The sequence below is a fragment of the Tyto alba genome, unplaced genomic scaffold (assembly GCF_018691265.1).
Source record: "Tyto alba isolate M040663 unplaced genomic scaffold, T.alba_DEE_v4.0 Super-Scaffold_13, whole genome shotgun sequence".
NCBI classification, from domain to species: domain Eukaryota; kingdom Metazoa; phylum Chordata; class Aves; order Strigiformes; family Tytonidae; genus Tyto; species Tyto alba.
This window is the reverse complement of record NW_024881275.1, coordinates 25,282,302-25,305,068: the sequence shown is the minus strand read 5'-3', so window position 1 is coordinate 25,305,068 and position 22,767 is coordinate 25,282,302. Positions and strand designations below refer to the sequence as shown.

The 22,767-nt window shown below is 37.6% G+C and overlaps 1 protein-coding gene across 3 annotated transcripts in view; it reads right to left on the bottom strand.

Annotated features, from left to right (window-relative positions):
• Positions 1 to 3,408: 3,408 nt before the first annotated feature.
• The window catches only part of PJA2 (praja ring finger ubiquitin ligase 2), a 35,855-nt gene continuing 16,496 nt past the window's right edge, over positions 3,409 to 22,767 (bottom strand). For all 3 annotated transcript variants that reach the window (XM_042788029.1, XM_042788030.1, XM_032984075.2), the window contains exons 4-10: positions 20,516 to 21,563; positions 17,221 to 17,379; positions 15,692 to 15,883; positions 13,409 to 13,520; positions 7,625 to 7,739; positions 7,203 to 7,318; positions 3,409 to 5,991 (exon numbers count right to left, since the gene is read on the bottom strand). In XM_042788029.1, coding sequence (XP_042643963.1) covers positions 5,860 to 5,991; positions 7,203 to 7,318; positions 7,625 to 7,739; positions 13,409 to 13,520; positions 15,692 to 15,883; positions 17,221 to 17,379; positions 20,516 to 21,563 — 1,874 coding nt within the window. In that variant the 3' untranslated portion in view covers positions 3,409 to 5,859. The remainder of the gene's footprint in view (positions 5,992 to 7,202; positions 7,319 to 7,624; positions 7,740 to 13,408; positions 13,521 to 15,691; positions 15,884 to 17,220; positions 17,380 to 20,515; positions 21,564 to 22,767) is intronic.

Here is a 22,767-nt window from a genome sequence, read left to right as displayed (position 1 = left end):
TCGACTGCAGGAAGCGTCACACTCAGGTCCTAATACTGATAGGGGACTTCAACCATCCCATCCCAGCACTTCCCATGCTGGGAAAGCAGCACAGCGAAATGCAAGCAGTCCAGGTAACTACTGGAGTGTGTTGAGGACAACCTCCTAGTCTAGGTGATGGAGAGATCAACCAGAGGAGAGGCACTGCTGGACCTGTTGTTCATTAATGTGGAAGAATTTGCTGGAAAGGTCAGGATTGAAGGTAGCCTGGGCTGCAGCGATCATGTGCTGGTTGAATTCTAAATCTTGAGGGTTACAAGACAGGTAAAAGGTACCGTCAGGACTCAACATCAGAAGGGCAAACTGTTGGCAGTTTAGGGGACTAGCACATGGGATCCCTTAGGAAACTGCCCTTAGAGGCAAAGGAGCAAATGAGAGCTGGATGATATTTAAAGACATTTTTCTTAGTGCACAAGAGCTCTCAATCCCAATGTGCAAGAAGTTGGGCAGGGGAGGTAGGAGGCCAGCTTGGCTAAATCAAGACCTCTTAGCCAAACTGAAACACGAAACCAAAATGCATAGGCAGTGGAGGCAAGGATACACATCCTGAGGAGATTGTAGGGATATGGCCTGGGAGTGCAGGGAGGGCATCAGAGAAGTCAAAGCACATCTCTAACTGAACTTGGCTAGGGATGTAAAAAGTAACAAGAAGTGTTTCTTGAGGTACATAGGACAGCAAAGGAAGATGAAAGAAACTGTCCTCACCTTGATGAGTGAAACAGAAGACCTGGCTACAATTGACATGGGGTAGACTGAGGTACTCAACATTTTTGCCTCTGTCTTCACCAGCAAGTGCCCTAGCCATGCCGCCAAATTCACAGAATACAAGGGCAGGGACTGGGGCAATGAAGAAACACCCACCATAGGAGATCAGGTCTGAGGCCATCTAAGGAACCAGAAGGTGCACAAGTCCACGGGACACGATGAGATACATCCCAGGGTCCTGAGGGAACTGGCAGATGAAGTTTCTAAGCTGCTATCCATCATATTTGAGAAGTCACAGCAGACTGGTAAAGTTCCCAGTGACTGGAAAAGGGGAAACAAAACCCCATTTTTAAAAAATGAAAAATGGAAGATCGGAGGAGGTACAAGCTGGTCAGTCTTACCTCTGTGCCCCACAAGATCATGAAGCAGATCCTCCTGGAAACTATGCTAGGGCACATGCAAAAGAGACAGGTGGTTGGTGACAGCCAACATGGCTTCACTAAGGGCAAATAGTGCCTGACAAACTCAGTGGCCTTCTATGATGGGGTTGCAGCACTGGTGGATAAGGGGAAAGCAATTGACATCATCCATCTGGACTTATGCAAAGCTTTTGATGCCATCCCACGTAACATCCTTGTCTATAATGCAGAGACATGGATTTGATGCGTGGACCATGCAGTACGTAAGGAATTGGCTGGATGGTCATGGTCAAAGAATTGCTGTCAATGGCTCGACGTCTGGGTGGAGACCAGTGATGACTGGTATTCCTCAGGGGTCTGTATTATTTAACCTCTTTGTTGGGGACATTAACAGTGGGGTCAAGTGCACCCCCAGCGAATTTGTAGATGACACCAAGCTGTGTGGTGCAGCTGACGTGCTGTAGGGAAGGGATGCCATACAGAGGGACGTGGACAGGCTTGAGAGGTGGGCCTGTGCAAATTCCATGAAATTCAACAAGGCGAAGTGCAAGGTCCTGCACACGCGTGTGGCAGCTGCATCTGCTTGATGAAAATGTGGCTTCCTGGCAAACTTTTTCTGTGCCTTTGTTCTCACGGTCTTACAGTAGTTGAGGTACCTTGGCCAACAGGGGCTGGTATTGACCACAGGTCAGATTTGGCTTGGGTATAAATGGAGTCCCCTGGGGGAGCCATTCTGAGCTAGTCCCACCTGGAGCAGCATACTGCAGGTAAGGACTCTCCCCTTGGGTTTGGACACTGCCCAAGGAAACTCCTTGCTGCCCTAAGAAGTTCCTTGAGAATTCTTTTCTTTTAGATGAGTGATTGAGGACCTTGGGTTGTCATTAAACCCTAGGAGTTCATGTGGTAATAGCTTTGTTTTCTCACAGACATCTGATACTGTATGTTTGCAGAGTGTTGGTTAATTGTGCTGAAAAACAAGTTTTATTTTTGTTATTTGTTAATTTAATAGTTTCTGCAACAATGGGTCAGGGCATTCCCAAACACGGATCCAGGCTGGGTAGAGTGGATTGAGAGCAGCCCTGCAGAGAAGTACTTGGGGGTAATAGTGGATGGAAAACTGACTGTGAGCCAGCAGTGTATGCTCACAGCCCAGAAAGCCAACCTTGCCCTGGTATGCATCAGGGGAAGCGTAGCCAGCAGGCTGATGGAGGTGAATCTCCCCCTCTGCTCTTTTGAGATGCCCACCTGGAGTGCTGTGTCCAGCTCTGGGGTCCCCACCAGGTCCAGAGGAGGCCACGAAGATGATCAGGGGGCTGGAGCACCTCCCTTAGGACAGGCTGAGAGAGTAAAGGGTTGTTCAGTCTGGAGAAGGCTCCACAGAGCCCTTCCAGTACTTAAAAGGAACCTACAGGAAAGATGGGGAGGGACTCTTTAACAGCAAGAAGGTAATAGTTTTAAACTGAAAGAGGGTAGATTTAGATATGAGGCAGAAATTCTTCACTATGAGGACGGTGAGGCACTGGCACAGGTTGCCCAGAGAAGCTGAGGCTGCCCCCTCCTAGGAAGGGTTCAAAGCCAGGCTGGACAGAACTTTGAGCAACCTGATCTAGGGGAAGATGACCTCTAAGGACCTTTCCAACCCAAACCATTCTGATTTAAGCTCTTTTCACTGGAAATATTAACATCTTATAGAGCCTGTAAGGCGTTAGTTTCATAGAAATAAAGAATTGCATTTTGCAACTCTTCCGTATCAATAAGCAAAAAAAAAAGGTGGGTTTTCTCAGGTGTTCAATCAAGCACAGAATAAGGAAACAGAGGAGGAAAGAAATAACAAGGGAGGTATCTGCAAAGCTGTGACTGCTATCAGATATCTCGCCCGATAAACTTGACCAAAATCCTAAAACCTACACAGGCACAAGACTTAAGGGAAATTACCTGTTGACTTGAATGGATGTTCTTTTCACTCTACATTAATTGCTTTCATTATGGCTACTTAAGAAAAATCTGTTTCCTCTATGTGTAACAGCCAAAACAGATAACCTATCCTTTCAAAACTTGCCAGCTTAAAATGGCTCTGTTGTTCAGGTTTTTAAAGAACAAAAAAAAAGAAGGGATTTTAACTTTAATTCTAAAGTGGTTTGTGGAAATATTAGAATTCAGTTTTCATTACACAGTTAAGTTAGATGCTTCCAATGTACTAGTGCATATACAGACAATACAAACAGAAAGAAGCTTATTTATTTTTCACAATTCCTTTTTTATTCTTGTGGAATGTTTAGTTTTACTTAGCACAAAGAAAAAAATATTTTATTCCTTGAAGCTAGAAGTCTTTATTTGGAAATGTCTAGAATATCCCCTTTGAGCAAAAAAACAATTTTTATTATTCAAGAAGAACATTGTACTTTGCAAGGCCTTTTCAAGAACTACACCCATTTTAACCAAACAATTTTACATTTGAAGCAGGAACCACAGAATCTGCATAGCAATCTGTTATGATTTCATTTACCAAAAAAAGTTAAATAATCACAACAAACATTTGGACATAATGCAAAAGTCTGGGTTTTTTTACTATCTATAACATGAACACTCTCCCTTTAGACAGCTGTTTAGAAATGTGAATATATCAGAGCTGAGGCCAGCAACAGAAAACAAAGGAAGTGCAAAGTTTCTAGCTTAGCAATCTACATTGCTGGCTAAGTCTGGAATGAAAAGGATTTCCAAATCTTGCCACAGAGTTTCAAGTAATTCTCATTTATAAAACCCTGTGCTTGAGAGATTAAAAGAAGACCAACGTATTATGCCATTCCAGAGAGAAACAAAGTACAGGCTGGTTAAAATACCTGTAACGTTTACTGCAGGGGGAGCTACTGAACAGCATAAGACACTAACAGAAAAATTTTGATACTACCAAATCCATCATTCTGGTGGTGTTTTCCTCTGCAAACAATACAGACATGGTCATTTTCACTTTCTCTTAAATCTACATTACATCCCATATACACCTTAGATGAGATTTAAAGGATGAATTACTATTTTATCATCTGTGGTAGTTGGTAGCCACAGATCAACCACTCTCCACAGCACTAGTTTGCAAAAGAGATGTGAAAGACTATAGCACTTCTTGGACTAGTATGAATTTTGCTGGTGAGATGCCTAGATGTTTATTACCCTCGTCATGCTTCTCCAAATCCTACTGATGCCTACTCTTGCAAATATAAAGTTTTAATAAATGAAAATAAATCAGCAAGGAGCTACACATCTGCCACTTCTCACCAGTATCCTATTGTTTTGGTTTCCTTATACTTTAAGTTTTGGAATTACATAATTGAAAATCTCAGGAGTAGACTAGTGGCAACTGCTACAAATTCTTTGCTCTGATGCAGTCTACAAGTTACACTGCATAGTCCCTTGAACATGAATATTACTATCTTTGACTGCTAATAAAAATATATTAATATTTGTGAAGAAATGAGATACTGTGATGGCAGCCATAACTGTTACTGAACAGCCAGCAACCTACTATAAGATGATTAGTTTTCAATCAATTGCTTTTCCATGAGCTTAATTCATCTTAATTTAAACCTAACTGGAAAAAACTGTAACTGTTTGAAGAGGGTTTGATTAAACCCCTTATATATTACTCCAATTCACAACTGTGTGTCTACCCAATGTCCAGAGAAGAGTTCTTGTGCAGCCATTAGTATGCATATACACACTCAAATATTAACTTTCTGCCCTGTATTGACTAACATCCTGTCCCTTAAAGTTTTTGCATATACTGGAGTAATCCTAATAGCCAAGTACTGAAAAGTATTTTTCAACTATGCATGTTAAGTTTCTACTACCTTTTCAGACTTAAGATTTCAGCCACCAAAAGCAACCCCAGCCTTGATATATATGTAAAAATAAAATTATCTTAAAAAGAAAAAGACCATGCACATATGCAAGAGTGCAGGAGACTTATTTAGAAGAATGGAATTCAAACACAAATTGAAGGAACTAGGTGCTCAGCTCATACAGATGCAACTTCTTAGTAATTTAGAACTTCAGAAGTTGAAGTTCCACAGTTCATATACTTATTCAGGATGCAGGCTTATAAATGGAATGATGCTAGAATTTATATAAAAAATGGACTGCAACAATAGCACTTCTGACATCAGGAAAAAAGTTTGATGGAATGAGCTGGTAAGAAATATTGCTCCATTATGCAATTTGTTTCTAGTGAAATAGAATTCTACCACTGCTGGCACCACAGAACATCTTCACATTTGATGTAAATATGACAAATCAAGTAAAGTCACTCACTGGCACTTACTTTGACAAAAAGGTAGTTCAGTAAACATAAAACGAGTTATGCTTACTAATAAGTTACAACTGCACTTCAGCTGCAAGAACTTGAACAGTGCCACATCCATTTTCTTCTTGGAAACATTTATCATAATACAAGCTTTAGACATTACAGTTGTCAGCAATATTCTGCTAAGAAAAAAGGCTGCATGTTCTTCTAACTTATAGTTCTAAAATTTCAGGTATTACTGTAAACCTAGGGAGTTTAGAAAGTCTTGCACCCTCTTTTCTAAACTGAAATATATAATATAGACAGTATTTTTTTTACATATAGTATTTTTTACATAATTGTTTTCACATTGTAAGTAAACAGGCAACATTATTTTGGTGACAGATTTAATTTCAGACCCTAGTTTGAAGCTCCTGTAGCACTGTGAACAGAAGATGCCGAATCATGATTGGTCAGAAAGGAAACAGTAGCAGCAGCTGCTTGAGGAAGCACAGGTGCAAGCACATGACGACAAACTGGGCATGTTCCTGACTGCAAAGAAAGAGAAAAAACCTAGGTCATTTGCAGCTTGCATTCAAGTCTACTGAAAAGCTAAAGGTTATTATTTATGAAGTACTTAACGTCTTCACAACAGCACTGCCTCAAATTTGACTGCATAGCTACCTGGAGCTAAGAGAAGCTAACGATCTCAGAAGAAAGCTTTGTTTTAAACCAGTTACACAGCCTATACGTAAGGCTCTCTGCAAGGTGGTCTTCGAAGAATTGATTTTACAGGTGGAAATTTGAGTCAAGGATTAAAAATAAAGTAGGTACAGCCCAAATGTAACAGAATGTATTTTGTTCTATTTTTCAACAAGAGCAGTTTACTATGATAGCAGAAAAAGGCTGCACATGTAATACAAGCAATATCAACACGGTAGTCAACACTATCAAGCTAAAAAAAAAAATTATAAACCCAACAATAGCCCATGCTAGAGGTGTTCTGATCTGATCTCTCTAGCCTGAATCAATTTTCCTCTTGTACCTCTTGAGGAAACACTGTGTTACACTGTAGGCTCACTGAGAACTAGCAAGTCCAGGCTCACACTGTGAGTAAAGGAGAGCACAAGTGCAAGAAAAAAAAAAAAAAAAAAAAAAAAAAAAAAAAATCAAAATTCATTAATTACAGTACTTTTAGTCTAGCCTCAATATGATGTAAGCCTTTAAGACATTTAGAGGGAAACTGATTACAGATTATGAAAATGAAATCTAATACAATATAGATTTATCATGGGTACATTTTTTAATTAATCCACAGGCATTCCAGTATTTCTTCTGCCAACCCCAGCCATTGCCATAAGTGGGCCTAACGTTCTGAAGAGACAGATCAGATCCTTTGCTCTACTCAGAGAAAACAAAGCCATCTTCTTTACTTCAAGGTATGAGTAAAGAAAGCTTTTCTCTTAAAGTTGTAACTCATCCATCTCTTTTGTTCTTACTAAAACGGTGCTTTTCCTCACAAAAATACACTCTCTATAGAAGAAATTGGCCTTCAGGTGAGGACAGATATTTTTATCCGTTATGGTGAGGAAAGTAATTTAAGTCAGTCATTTCATAGAATCAAAGGGACCTTAAAGGTCATCTAGCTCCAAACCCCCACTCAGTTCATCCCACATTTTCAAAACATTACGAACTGTTCTTCCCAGGGGAATGCAAATACTCAAAAAAACCCACAAAATCCCCACCATTCCTGGAATACTTACTTCCTGTAACCAAAGAGTTACACAGAGTTTGTGAAACAAATGATGACATGGTAGCTTTGTTATGATTTCACCTCTCACATATTCACTGCAACAGATAGTACAACGCTGCTCTTGACCTACATCCATGATAAAGAAAAAGCATTATTATTATCTTGGTTTACATCTAAGACGAGCTAAAATTAAAATACATATATTATCAACTCTATCACTAAAGATTATAAAATACAATCACACTTACTCCAGTAAAGATGAGTTTTCCAAACCAACCAAAGTTATAGTCAGTCTGATTCATGATTCAAAAGCTCTTAGAACAGCATTGCCAGCTGCATAGTATGTTTAAATACTGCATCTATGGTATTACAGAAAGCAAAATTTGTTCTTATAAACTTTGTGGAAATTAATTCTTAATTATTTTTCCATACCATCGTGGTCATTTGTGACGATAATCTGTGGCAGACGATCTATGGTTTCTTTAGTAGCTGGTGGATGAGCCTGTTCAACACCAAATCCAATAGACTCCAAATATGTCAGAGCAGACTGAAAAGGGTGATCAGAAACCAAGTTCTCTTACTCACAAATGTAAGATTCCATATAACAACAAATAAGCAAGAAACAGAATCCAATTCTAAAAGTATTACTTTATTAAATGGAAGTCATGTCTGTTAGTCTAACCATTACGTCATTTTTATTTTCCACAATGAATGAGATTAAACTGAAGGTCAAAACAGTAACAGCTAGGTTTTTAATCCTTCTTAAAGTATGAGGACAGAGCTACAACTTATTCTCTAATGAACATTTGTTCATTTTATACAGTTTCAGAAAAGGTAACAAATCAAAAATGTAATAAAGATTGCTAATACAAAACTCATTACATTTCGTTTTTGAAATTAAAAGCCTCATTAATGTGCTTCCTGGCTTCAACTACTGAATTACTCAGATACAAAAGTATTAAGTACCTCAGCTACACTACCAACGTAAGCTTTCAGAAAAAGAACAGGATCCACATTGATGCTTCTCATCTGTATAATGACTTAAGGCAGACAGTGCTCTGAAGTCTTGTTTAAAACTGAAATTTTTTCACCATACAAAATCTTTAAGACTGATGCCACAGCAGGCAGATTTGATGTTTAAATCACACATTCAATACCGTAAGACACCAAAAGGATCTCCAGTAGAAATAAAATGCAACACAGAACTCAAATTCATTATATTCACAAAGAAATGTACTATGTAAAAACTATCTGAACAGCAGAACAAACTGAAGAGCCAAGATGACTGAAGCATTGAGTTCATATCCTGAATGAACTAGTCAAAGTACACTACTTACTGCTCTAGTCAACATGAAAATTTTGTATTCCAATGGCCACAAAACTCCCTTGGTAAATATAAGATAGTATGACATTTTTGTAATGTTAGGGGTACACTTAACTAAAAAAGCCCCCGAAATATACTAAAGAAACACTGGACTATACACAAACATCTTCAGTAGTCTTTCCTATTAAACTTTAGAGAAAGTTATTAGAGCTGCAGCCTAAACACATGCCTGCACTTCTATCACAGTGGCAAGGTAGTGCAGGCAACCATCCCACCATAGATTTAAACTAGCAGGTTTAGACCTGCAGTCAGATATTTGTGGCATCAGAGATCAGCATGAGCTAACATACAAATATTTACAGCTCCTACCGACACACATATTCTCATCTAGAAATGTGCTAATTTAAAGCGAATCATCGGACAGTTCTGCCTAGTGCAGTATGCAAGTCCATCTGCAAAACAGGTATGCTCCTCCAATTTAACAGCTTAACAACATTAAATTTTGCCACCGCAGACAATACAGCCTTACTAATATTAAGGTGATTTTAGTATTTGTAATGTTATTTTGCTATAGCTGCAATAGTCTGAGAATAATTTGTAGGTAAAAATACTATGCTTAATTAGATTAACTACAAGAGCTGAAAAATTATACAGTATCTCAAGCAGACAGAAGGATGCAATATTACCTATGTGTCAAACCTCTCTGTCTATATCCAGTATTAGGACTCAAACAAAAAACAATTTACAAAAGCATTGTATTGTTTGCTTTTGAAAGCTACACAGAAGAAATATCACAGACAGAAAACCTTACAATTACTCTGATGCTTAAAACCATAACTTCAAAACCAAAAGTAGAGCAAAGTGTCAATTTTATAAATTTTATAAATTTTATAAGATACCTTTATAACTTCAAAGATACCTTCCTCTTATTAATTGTGCAACAGCTTACTGATCCATGTACCATAAACTAAATACTGGACACTGCTGAAAACAGGAGTGCTATCGCCTAGAGGGGTTTGAGGTCCTCATGTGTGTGAATCAGCACAGAAAATACTAATAAATGAAGTCATTGGCACTGTAGAGACACCTAACCTGTTCCAAACCACTAATCAAGTAAACCAAACACTCCCAGCAAATTAATTTCTTTAAAACAAATGGAAGTAAAAAAGATTACATACAGGTTATTACATTTTTGTATCCCAGAGTCTTATAGAACATAGCTTTAAAAAAAAAAAAAAAAAATATATATTCACTACTTCTCCCCTCCAAATGTCACAGTTAATTGGAACAGATCTCCCCCTCCCGCCCCCAATTAAGGTACACTTGAATTCTGGGTGAATTATGTTACATCCCTTTCAAGTGTTTCATAGCTACAGTAAATCAGTTCGCTGGACAGAGAAATTTTCAGAAAGTTTCCAAGCTATAATAGATTCTCATAATAAATTATGTTGTTATGGGTGAAAAAGAGTTAATGAATCTACTGTTTTGGTAAGAAAATTTTGGGAAACTTGAGGTGGATTAAGTAAATCAGTAACAGATTGAATGAAGTCAGTCATTAGACAGATTATTAGTGATGTAATAATTAAACTCAACCCACTCTGTTCATCAAATCAGATTAGTACTTCAAGTTAGTCAAAGCTCTGACTACTTTATTAAAAACTTCTGGTGCAAAAATGCCTATTACCAGGAAGCAGGTGGGTTACTTTTCACACTTGAAGCAAAAGCAGAGGTATGTTGCACCCATAAGGTGGATTCAGACTAAGCAAGATTTAAATAGCTGTTTTTCCTAAAGCCAGATCTAAATAGTACTAAAATAGTGTAACTGGCAACAAGGAGCCTGTTAGAAAGCCCAGTATAAGCGTACAGATAATATGTAACTGCGAAGTGGCAAACTAGCTTGGGGTATAGTTGTTCAAACAGGAAAAAACCATACACATGCAAGCACTAAGATCTGGAAGGTGAGAACAGAAGTTGTAAAACAAGGTAATCTAGTGAAACTGAAATCTAATCATCCTGCAGAAAAATGCCTAGCAAAACCGGAAGAAGTCCTGATAACCAAAATAAGATGAACTATGTCAAGAACAGATAAAAATCACTCCCTTTACTCTTGGGGAGAGGGATAAAGAACATAAAATACCCATCATGAAGACAGACAACTAGCTTCAGTTCTCACTTCCCTGAAAGAGTTCAAGCCTGATCATCTTGACCTTATTTACTAAGATATCACAGCGATCTCTACCTCCCTACTTGATATATATACATAGTTGCAACAAACTGCAGAACAAAAAATGTCATGTTACAAACATTTTCTATATAACCTATAAATGGAAAAATCAAAATCTGTACTTTCTAGCAGAAACCAAAGACATTTTCAGTAATCTCTTACCCAAACTTGAAAAGTTAAGTTCAGTTTAGTCTTTGCATCACAAAAGAAAGTGCTTTTTTTCAAATATTTTTCTTTTTTTCCCCTGAAGAAGATGCTGTACACCACATTTTGGATATCTGAGCAAGCACTGTGACCACAGTAACAAAGTTAAGGAAGAAGCTTTGTAACACTGAGATGATTATTATTTCAATTAAAGATTTTACATTTTTAAATTTGTGAGAGACACTCCTACATTTTAATCTACAACTATCTGGCAACCAGGAAAGTTGTGTTCCAGGAACACAAGTTTCTAGTCTATGCTAATCCACTCAGGGACAGGGTCACATTGTATTTTATGAAAAGATTACACTGGCCTAGACATTTGAATGTCCTATTTTTCCGTTTTTCTAGAAAGCAGAAAACATTATATCCTGATCCTGTCTACATCTTGCTGTGGTCATTGAAAGATAGTATCTCAGCAAACAATTACTTCTGGATAGATAGACATTACAGAGCCTTTTTTTTACCCCCTCACTTTCTTTCCACTTCCAGAAATACTTGCAATATTACCCAAGACAAATGTTCAACAGTTTCGGGTAATCCTTGTTCTTATTTTCTGAGCAATTTTAGTAACCATCTTCATATAGAAAAGTGAGGTGCTCCATATATTCTGCTTGAGATCTGGAGGAAATATTTGGAATTCTTACTTAAAACAGTGTTATCCGTTTAGCCACAGTCAATACAGCTGTTTCTTTTATTGCTGTTAATATTTTTTGCTAATTCCAAAATGCTAAATTTCTATGACCACCATAAAGTTTGACACCTAAGTGTTAATTCCAAGCACAAATACTGTTTACAAGAATTGACTTTCCTTCTTGTCCAACATCCTCAGTGACCTGTACCACTGGTACCAGAGAGTAACTGCTTTTGTAGTCATCTACCTGCTTGCCAAGTGTGTTCAATGACACTCCAATTCCTGCTGACACTACCATAATTACAGCATCTTCTCAGCCAGCCATCCAGGATTGCTTTTACAGGTCAGCCTGACAAGAATACACATGTTTCTTCTGACAGAATAACTAGGAAAATGTTGTTACGCAGTAATGAGAAAGAAAAACTCAGAGCTACATTAACCTCAGTCTCTTGAAGTGTTAAAACATACAGATTAAAATAAAGAAAAGATGAGATTAGTTTCCCCTCCCTACACAGATCCTCTTGCTTTGGTGCAAATGAGAAGGTCAACTGCTTTTGTAGTTCTGTTCTTTTTGATGTAGTGAGAACCAGCAGCTATGAAAGAGACATGGAGTTTTCTTTATCAAACTTCAAAATACTGCTTTTATAGTAAGGATATCAACAGTCCTCCTACACATTAATAAGCAGTTCTGACATGTCACCAGATAAGTAATGCTAACAAGATCCTACAGAGCTGAAGATGATCCTATAATACTTGACCATGAATAATGCTGAACTCCCGTATCCCTTAGGGGATGCAGAATACCTGGAAATGGAATGACTGCCAACTTCAGGGGACAGCCCTTCCATCTCCTTAGAAAATCCTTATGAAGTTTATTCACAAAATCATTGATTTTGTACATATCCATGGGAAAAAAAAAATCTGTGATTGTTCAGCTGACTGTCAGCTTTAGAAAGCATTTTAAAGCATCCTTGGTATTTTGTCTGCAAGCACACTGTGACATATGGTCTGCCATGTTCATCCCTCTTAACTAAGAGGTAGTAGTCAAACCGCTCCTTGCTGTCCCTAAACTCACATCACACACAAAACATTAAATTTAATTGTTGTAACCCCATACTATATTTTGACACATCATTTAACTCTTATTTTGATAAATACCCTGCAGGGGAGATTGCTGGCAGTGCAAAAATTGTCACATTGCATCTAACTGAATTTCAGCTAGCTCCACGTTCACTCTGACAGTGATCAACATCATGTAACACAAGAAACATAGATCATAGCCATGATGGTTTTCAATAACAAATGTTCTGGTTCATCCAAAGTTAGACAGATGAAATGAGATTAGAACACGGTAAAGATAAAAGGCTTTCTTGCTCCTGGGTTTTTTGTGGGTTTTTAAATTTATTTTAATTTAAAACACGTGGAATCAAGTCAGTCACAGAAAAGTCTTATACTGCGGAATGAAAATGTAAGACATCCAATTGTACTCTTGCAAGAAACAAAAGCTGACACAATGCACAGGCACAGGTTCAGGTATGAACTTTCCTTTGTTATATAGGGAATTTGGCAACATTCTTTATAATAATTTAAATGGCTTATGTTTATAATGGTAGAAAAAAGTGTATTTTTAAGAGGAAATAAATACATATTCTAAAAGGAGGAGCACATTTCAGTGATTTCTTGCAATACATCATTGAAAAGAACTTCTAACACTTATTTTTAAGCTTGCAGACCTGAAAGTTCAAGATAAAACAGGAAATTAATTTAGGATTCAATAATAAAAACTTAGGTCACAATATCAGTGATATAATACCACCAAGAATATTTTAATACCTCCATAGCTTGTTGTAAGTGTTCCTCTAGTGCTGTAAATGTGAGACCTTGAGGACTCACATTAGGAAAGACCCGAGCATGTCCCACGGCACCACCAAACTCATCATGTCGTCTGAAAAACAAGAGTTAGGAAACGTGGTCTTTATTTCAAACTAAATAGTAATAACATTAGAGCTGGGTACATCAAATTCCTGCCCATCACCTGTTAACAACTGTGTGCATATACTCTGAGGTCATTGTGTTGGGTTGACCTTGCCTGTCTGTCAGATACCTGCTCAGCTGCTCTCTCACTCCCCCATGTCAACTGGACAGCATGTAAATAAGACTAAAAGCTCATGGGTTAAAGACAGAGGGATCACTCACCAATCATCATCACAGGCAAACCAGACTCAACTTAAGGCAGAACCTTGAACCAGCTGATCTTTTGAGGTCCTTTCCAATCTAGGCTGTTCTACTGATTCTATGAATACAGTGATAATAAAAATAGATTTGGCTGGTGAGAAACAAAGACAAAAATGAAAACATCTTCCTCTTAGACCTCTCTTGACAGACTCAACCTCAGTTCTTCATTCCTGACTTCTCTATGTACCCCCACCCCAAGCTGCGCAGAGGGACAGGGAATGGGGGTTGTGGTCATTCCATGGTAGTTCCTCTCTGCCACTCCTTCCTCTTCACACTGTTCCTCTGCTCCAACATGAGGTTCCTCCCATGAGCTGCAGTCCTTCAGGATAAATCTGCTCCTGTGTGGGTCTTTCCCACAAGCTGCAGTCCTTTACTAACTGCTACAGTTCTCTACAAGCACAGTTCCTTCAGCAAATACCTACCTGCTCCACTGTGGTCTTCTCTGGGGGCTGCAGGGGTACCTCTCCTCCAGCATTTGGAGCACCTCCTCCCCTTTCTCTCACCTTGGTGTCTGCAGGGTTTCTCTCATATGGTCCTCACTCCTCTCTCACACTCTGCTGCACACCTTTATTTTACACTTGAATACTTTCCCAGAGGCACCATCCTGCAGTGGGCCTGCTGGAGCTATCTGGAAACAGCTGTGTCCCACATGAGGCAGCCCCTCCTCAGAGGCTGCCCTGCAGCACCCAGCCACCCCCAACATGCTCCCAGTACAGTGGTACACTTAAGACAATACAGACTTCAGAACATGATGGAAGTTACTGTTGACCACTCCAAAGTAAAAGGGCATACAGTTCAGCAAGTAAGTCTCATATGTATGTTAAGTTTGTTTTACAACTAGTATTCAGATTTTGATTGCATCATGTGTCACAATTCACAGCTTGGCAGCTGCTTTGAGTATTATTTTCAACATTCAGAGATCAAATCTTAAAATGAGCACAAGCAAAATGATGTGCCAATCTGCATATGCTCAACAGACAAAACTTAACAGACCATTAGAGAAGCATCTTCCCTCCTATTCTAAATAATGAGAAAGTTTACCAAGGCTAACCAACACTTAAAACACAGCTTTTGTCCTACAATTCCTTTGTTAGCTTGCTGCCTGACACTGTAAGAAGACATGCCTTCTATCCTGGACTCTCATGCATTAGTCTGTGTTGTGCTTTTTCACAATATAACTTCAAGGAGAAAATACCACTGTTTTTGATATGCCTATGCTGTAGTTTATAATATTTTTAATAAGCAAAAGAGAGCAAGTGTTAAGTCTAGCACTTAGCATACTGTCTAGCTCACTCTAAGAGAAAAGCATTATACTATTCTACAATTAGGCTGTGCAAGCAGCTCCAATCACTTTCTGGTATATGCAGAATTTTTGTAATAAATATATTGCAATATTCTTCAGTGATCTAATGACAGAAAATTGAGTGAAGCATTCAAAATTATGATAATAGGTAAGTGCATGGTATTTCAAAGGGAAATAACAGACTTATAATATCTAACTTATACCAGCTGCAAACGTGGAAAAGACCAATTATAAAATAGCACTGACTTGAATGCTGATGACATTCATATTGACTCACGTGATACACTTCCACTATACTTACCATCTTGAAAACTAATTGAAAAAGTACACCCATCCCTTGATTATTCAGTGCACCAGAATTTTCTCAGATCACAGCCTGATTTAGCAAATCTACATCCTTTCCTCTCTCATTAGAAAAAACAGAGCACTTGAAGCACCTTAAACCTTAATACTCAGATTATTAGCCTTTGAAGCAAGTGTATACTGAAAGCCATGAGTATTTTTGACATCTTACATAAAAAGCAAGAGAGTAACTACAAAACCTCTGAAATTAATGTAGAAAACTATCAGAGGCATACCTCCAGTCCACACGCAACTCTTCACTCACACTGGAATCATCCTCAAGGTTATTTCTATCCAACGGGAAGAATCCAGGATTCAGAGACTCACTAACTGGTTCATTATCTTCATCACCACTTTCTACTCGACCACGATACTGTAACCAAGGAATCTCTCCTTCCTCCAAAGGAAGATGTGGGAATGCCTGTTCCCTACAAATAAACAAATGGAAAGCTAGGAGATTTACAAACACATGCAAGCAAAAAAGCTACACATATTACAGGGGCTAAAGGTGTATGTTTCCCAGCCTGTAGAGTCCCAGATTACGAATTTAGCATTTGCTGTAAAACACAAGAAACTCCCAGTGGTATCAGCTCCAGACCCAGAATCTAGTACACCCATGATTTTATGGCAAAAATATTTGTATAATGCTCAAGGCCAACAGTACAGCAAGTAACTTGCTTTGCATTTTCCCTAGTACAGGCAGTAACCCTGAGAGGGCTAGTAAATTTGGTACTAAAGATTTTCTTATTCAATCACGAGCTCCTAAAGCCACTAAAAAGAAAAGCTCTCTTGACACCATGAAACAGCCTTCATGGGGAAGCTTGGCCTGAATGCAAAGAGATACTATTTGCAAGAGAAGCTATCCGCATAACGAGGACTCATTCCTGGATTTACTGCAGGAGCCCGAGTCACCTGGATGTTTAGAGCCACAGGGCTGCAAGTTCCACTTCCCTTATCAAAGGGCAAATAAACAGGAATCATGTTAGAAATGGGTACATTTGCAGACTGTTCACATCAAAGAAAGCTAAAGAGTACACAGCTCCATTGTTGTCCTGAAATAGATGAGTTTTCATAATGTTTTCATAAAGTAACACTAATTCTTCCAAGGAGTGGAAGAGGCTGAAAGAAGACTTGAGCATGGTTTGTTGTTTTATATTGACCTTTTATTCTTAGTTTGGGTCTTTATTAGATGCTTAGAAAAATAAAACTTTCCTTGGCTATTTATAGGTACAAATTTTGCCTTGCAACAAAGGCAGATACATTTTATAAAGTAAAGTACTGAATGACTGCAAAAATAAGTAAGTTCTCGGAAAGCTAACAGTTCAAGTTTACTTTAATCACTGATAGAGCTGCAGAAATAAAGAGCAGCAGTGGAATATGAAAAACAATAAAGCAAAGAGATAAACTGCTTTGCAGGGAGTAGTAAGCAGTATCAGAAGATATGTATATAACATATATATCTTTACAATTAACTTGCCTAATCTGGTTTTTTGAAATCAGTATATCCAGCATATTGACACTACATGCCAATGCCTTCTCACTATTTCTGTATCTTTAATACAATAGAATTGTTTGCATGACATGCCACTTTTTCCCTGATTTGAAATATATACCACCACTCAGATTTTTTGATGTCGGCAAATTATTATTACTAGTATAGTAACTACTTTTAGAAATGATGTTATTCTGTGTAGTGTCACGTGGATACTGTGTTACTGCTGACATCAGAACTTAAAGGAAGTTAGCTAATAATATAAAACCATACCTTCCTTGCAAACTGAAGTCCGTGCTCCTTTCTACACCTCTGCTGCTGCTCAGCACTTCAGGCCCACCTTCCTGCCTGCCTGGGCCAGTCACACAGTCTTTATCAGTAAAATAGTTATGCACATCTGTAAAACATTCATCACTGGATTCTGAGCTGCAACTTAAAGAAGGCAACAAAGTGTAAATTTAAACACTGCTTTAGGGGAAAGAAAACAAACACTAACATTTTGTAATTTCCTACTTCTCTATGAACATTGCTTTCAATATAGACTATTTTTTCCAGAAGAAATTATTTGCTATTTATAGATGTATTACAAGGCAAACATACATAAAGAGGTGATTAAAAAAAACAATTCCTAAAAAAGCATTCTGCCTACCCCACTTTGCAAAAATGTTTTGCTCTTCCCACTCCACATTTGCAGAGTACATGAAACAACTCTGGAATATAAACCCAGACTCACTATACACATCTTTCTCCAAGAACACAAAGAGAAAACAGCAGCAGTGACACTGATAACACCAATGCTTGCTTAATAAATAGTAAACAATGTCGGCCTTACCTCTCAGCCAAACAAAACTTAAAAATAAACACTCTCATAACCTTTAAGCCATATACAATGGTTTCCTTTTGTAGTCATACAAAGGTGCAATGGATGACTTACTGAAAACTTCATAATTCACTAGCCCTAACAGATGAATGGCAGAGAGTTTTTCAAAGAAAATTTTGCTCAGCCACCACATAGAAAAGGGCAGTAAATAACAAGTTGTGGACAGCCTAAACAAAATAGTGATGTTAGCAGAATCTCAAGAAGGATGACGTTATCTACCTTTGGTAATGCCACTTCAAAGGTTCACTCAATACTAAGTGACAGCTGACACCTACTAAAATTTAAAGTATAGTCAACTTGCTATGACACTTCATAAAGTTACAGAAAATTAATGATATGTGAACCGCAAACAGGCTTAATAGAGCACATACTATACAACAATCACAACATCTGCAGTTCAGTTTTCAATCTGCTAAATCCAGTATGCCTGTGTGTATCAGTGTTACCTCCCCAACTACAAACTCACTTTAAAGAAACCCTCCTATCTAGTATTACAAGTACATGCCAACACAATTTGCTATTTAATGAATTACAAGTACTTTTGAAAGACTACACATTACATACTGCAAGTTTTACATGAATAATGAAGATCAAATTAAAATGCTTTTATATAATCCATCTCGAAGCAGGAATATATTTTTCTATCAGCAACCTGATCTAGTAGAACATGTTCCTGCCCATGATACAGGGGTTGGAACTCTTTACAGTCCCTTAAACTCAAACCATTCTAAGATTCTGTGAACTTAGCATATGCACATCTATTTTCTGAGAACAGTCTCTCCCCTGGCTGAACTGGCCTGTATTTGCCATATGATTCAAGACTAAATGGAGGGAGCCAATCCCCATCCCACTACCCCTGACCTCCAGGGACCTACCATAATAGCATTTGTGGTTCTAACAAACACAACTTCTTAACAAACACAACTTCTTTCTCCTTCCCACACAGCTTCTACATGCTAACACCATCACAGTTGGGCACCTCCTTGAAGCAAAAACAGGAGGTAAAATCCCAGGTTTGAGCAATCAGCAAGGTGAATTTCTCCCTGGATAAGTGGAAGTTGAGTTGCAGGATGTAGTTTGACACATATGTCCATTTTGCTTTTTATGCAGCTATATATGTACATTTGAACATGTAATATGGTTTAATCCTTTAAATATAAAACATTGCACTTTGAGAAAAAAATAGATTACTCCTTTGTACAGAGTAATCAGTGATAATTTACTTCATAAGTATTTTGAGGGTTTAGAACACAAATTATGTGGGTTTTTAAGTTAAAAACCACATGCTTCCTGTTTATTGGTTCAGTTATTGCCATCACAACTTACACAGTCACTTTCAGATATGCAATCTTTATTTCTTTTTGTCATGATACAAAAAGCCATCACCTAGCTTCATGGAAGCCAATGTGATAATTGTAAAATGCAGTCCATTTCCTCCACTGTATTTTAATCTTCTACTAGCAGCACTGTGGAAGTGGAGAAGATTATGTGGTAATAAAAATTTTCAAAAAGTAAATCTTATAAGGGAATAAAGTATTCATTTGCAAGTCCACCCGTATCTTTAATAAGAAGAAACAAAATTAAGTCTACTACTCCATTTTACAACATCTTAAGGATTGTTCTCTCGTAATTGGGACTCTGCAATATTTTAGTGATGGGTGTATGCAGATTAATTTTCATGCTGTTCTCCTCACAAAAGCAGTGGAAACAATCTACTAAGAGGTTTGCTTATGAAGGCTAATGGCAAGCACAAACACAAAAAAACACATCAACACACAGAAGAAGTCTTGTAAAGAGTGCAGTGGGAACAGAATCAGTGAGATGAAAACAAACTCGAAGAAAAATGGGGGAAAAAAAAAATCAAACAAAAGCCACCACAAACACTACTGCATTTACTATAATGAACATAAAGTTAAAAATCTGTTTTACCCTCAGATAGCTCAACTACATAACACCAACCCACAGTGAAAAGTTCTTAACCAACATTATATGAGTAAAAGGTAATCAAAACAAGGTTTATCCAAATTACTGTGTCTTCTGGGTAGAGAGGCCAAAACAAGAGGAGCCTAAATACTGCTCCTAGTGACCAGGCTGGAGCCATTTGTAGATCAGAAACTATATTCATTAAGTGTTACTTTGGAAACACATACTAGTCTAAACAACTTTGATTAAAAGGAGGGATTATAAACAATCCTATCAAATTATTCTTCAGATATGCCAACGAAGAATAGTAATTTATTTCAAAAGGCTGAAGACAAGATCACACATAAGATGTCATGCAGAATATTGAGATCTGATGACAAAAAGAACAAATTCTGAAAATAACAAGTCTTGAAGGGAACTTTGAAAGATCCATAATTTGCCAAAAACCATGCTGAACAATGTTTATCTCTCTACCCTCCATCCACACAATAAAAATAGAAGTAAAGAAGTAATCTTCCTTAGTGGTAAGACACTTTAACCCTGAGCATAAAAAAGGTTTATTACATTATCAGCAGAATGTATATTACTCTTTCTTTAGATGGACTTGAGAAAGGGAGAACTGAAAGGAAAAGTTGGCATCTTGTTATGTGATCATATTTGGAAATTGCTTGAGTTTGTGTCCTATTCACTAACAAATTATTCAGATTTGAACATTATTTACACAAAAGATTCAATACTAATACAGATATAAATAGGGAATTTTACCTGTCTTGATCTCTGTGCAACGCTGAGAAATTTCTGCTCCATTCTTCAAATTCATTCCAAAGTTCTGAAACAGTTCTTTCTTTATTTGCTGCATTTTCTCTTTGGTCTGTTTCTGTGTTCTGTTGATTAGCTTCACGCTCTGAGTCAAAGAACATACAATGTACTTCATCACTGTTTCTCACATCACGCCCACCATGGCCTTGCTGGCCTTCAGCGATTTCAAATCTCTTCCAGAAATCACTGTCGTCATCATCATCACTAGAGAAAAGCTTCCACTGTTTTGCAGTATTTTCTTTTCTCGTTTTAGGTCTCACCACACACTCAGCTGAATTTCCTTGGTCAGTCTTTCCATCACTGCCATTTAATTCATTAGCAATTGCTTGAGGGGTTCTCATGGCAACATCGACTGTATTTTTTGTCTGTGGTGTTTCACAATTGGTATCACTTGGGTTACTTTTTGGTATAGCTTGATCTTCAGCTGAAGATTTAAATGTCCTGTTGTTTGGACATGTCAAGTTCGAATCCATGCCAAAATATGTCATTAAAGGCATTGGTCCTGCTCCTTCACAACCTGTTCTAGAAACACTGCGGTTGAGAGCAGACAGTCTGGACTCCAAGTCAGTAGAAGACTCTATGCCTTCTTCTAACTCAGAAAGCATATTATCTAGTCTTTGCTGAAACACACCTGCTTCTTCTCTTGGCAAAGGAAGTTTGTCTTGAGCATCACCTTCCTCTCTGTCACTGCTATCTGGCTCACAAGAGTCAACATTTACAGAAGCAATTCCACTCTGACCATTTAAGTCATTTCGCCCTCCAGATGAGTATTCAGCAAGGTCCTCAGATTTTTCATTAGGATTCATGAAGTTCCATGAGATTTGGTTGCCTTCCAGACCATAAGTGAATAGAGAAGATTGCGATGTCTTTGCTTCAGAAGTTTGCCTTGATATACTTCGGCAAATGGGTTCTCCAGTTCTAGTATTTTCTAACAAAGGCTCATCTAATAAACCAGAAGAAACTTGAACTAACAGATTGGAACCTTCACGGAAAGCTAAGAAAGAACACATTGGAATAATCAAACACAATAGAAATATTCTCATCTACAACAACCGCTCATGAAAAACAAAGGAAAGTTCACTAAGACTGCATTGCAATTAGGTAGAGAAACATTTACTAGAGTCCTTCTTTACTAATACATTTATTTTCTCATTTATATAAGCTAAGCATATAGAAATAGACTGAAATGATACAATTTCAACTCAGCCTGTGATAGAAAACAAACAAGTATTAAAGGAACAGATACGTAAGCAGCATTTGTACATTGTTTATATAAAAGAAAATTAAGATGAAAATAGGAAATCTGAAAAAAATAAAAACAAAAACACTAGAAGATTTTAAAAGCTACAACTTTTTCCATAAGTTAAAAATTTGACTATCCATTAACTGGCTAAATGGTGCTTCCTGCTACACTCAGATAAAGACATTTATCACTACTATAAATTACATACTAATAACACTATATTTTGTACATGCAGCTGTGAGTGTAACTCCTCATAAGAAAATAATAGCAGGGATGAATGTGAAGTTACAGTTAGTAGTTACCATCACCACAAATTCAGTTTGGTTATATTACACTTGAACATTTCTTGCATAAAAGGGACAATAAAATGAAATCCAGCAGCAAGAGTTAAAACAACATACAGACATGTATATTGCTTCTCCTACAAAATTGATGCTTAGTTTAAGTCATTTGTAAATTCCTGAAACAGTAGTCCAAACTATTTTTGAACATACAATGGCTTGCATAACTTGAAAGTACTTGAAATTAAGTCAATATTAAGATATTTGGAAACTTTTAACTAAAAAAAAAATACAGACATACATGGTTAACAGGGAATTCCCTAGCACATTTTAAAAACAGGTAGAGGTAAGAAACCATGTAAAATGAGTATTCCATGGTTAAAAAAAGGGGGAAAAAACCTCTCATCTAAATAGCTAATCCATATCTAGATAGGTGACTTCATGGCACTGAACTCTTACGAGAGCTGTGCCTCTTGGCACTAGGAGTCTGGCTTGCAGGAAGCAATACTGTAACATTACATTTTATCTGATTAAAATCTTGAAGCTCCTTCACTAAATTGCTAATAGCTGAGGATAGTAGACCAGAGATAATAGCTGAGGATAGTAGACCAGAGATCATCCAGTCCACCCCTCTTGCTCATGCAGAGTCACCAATAGTAGGTTATCAAGGATGA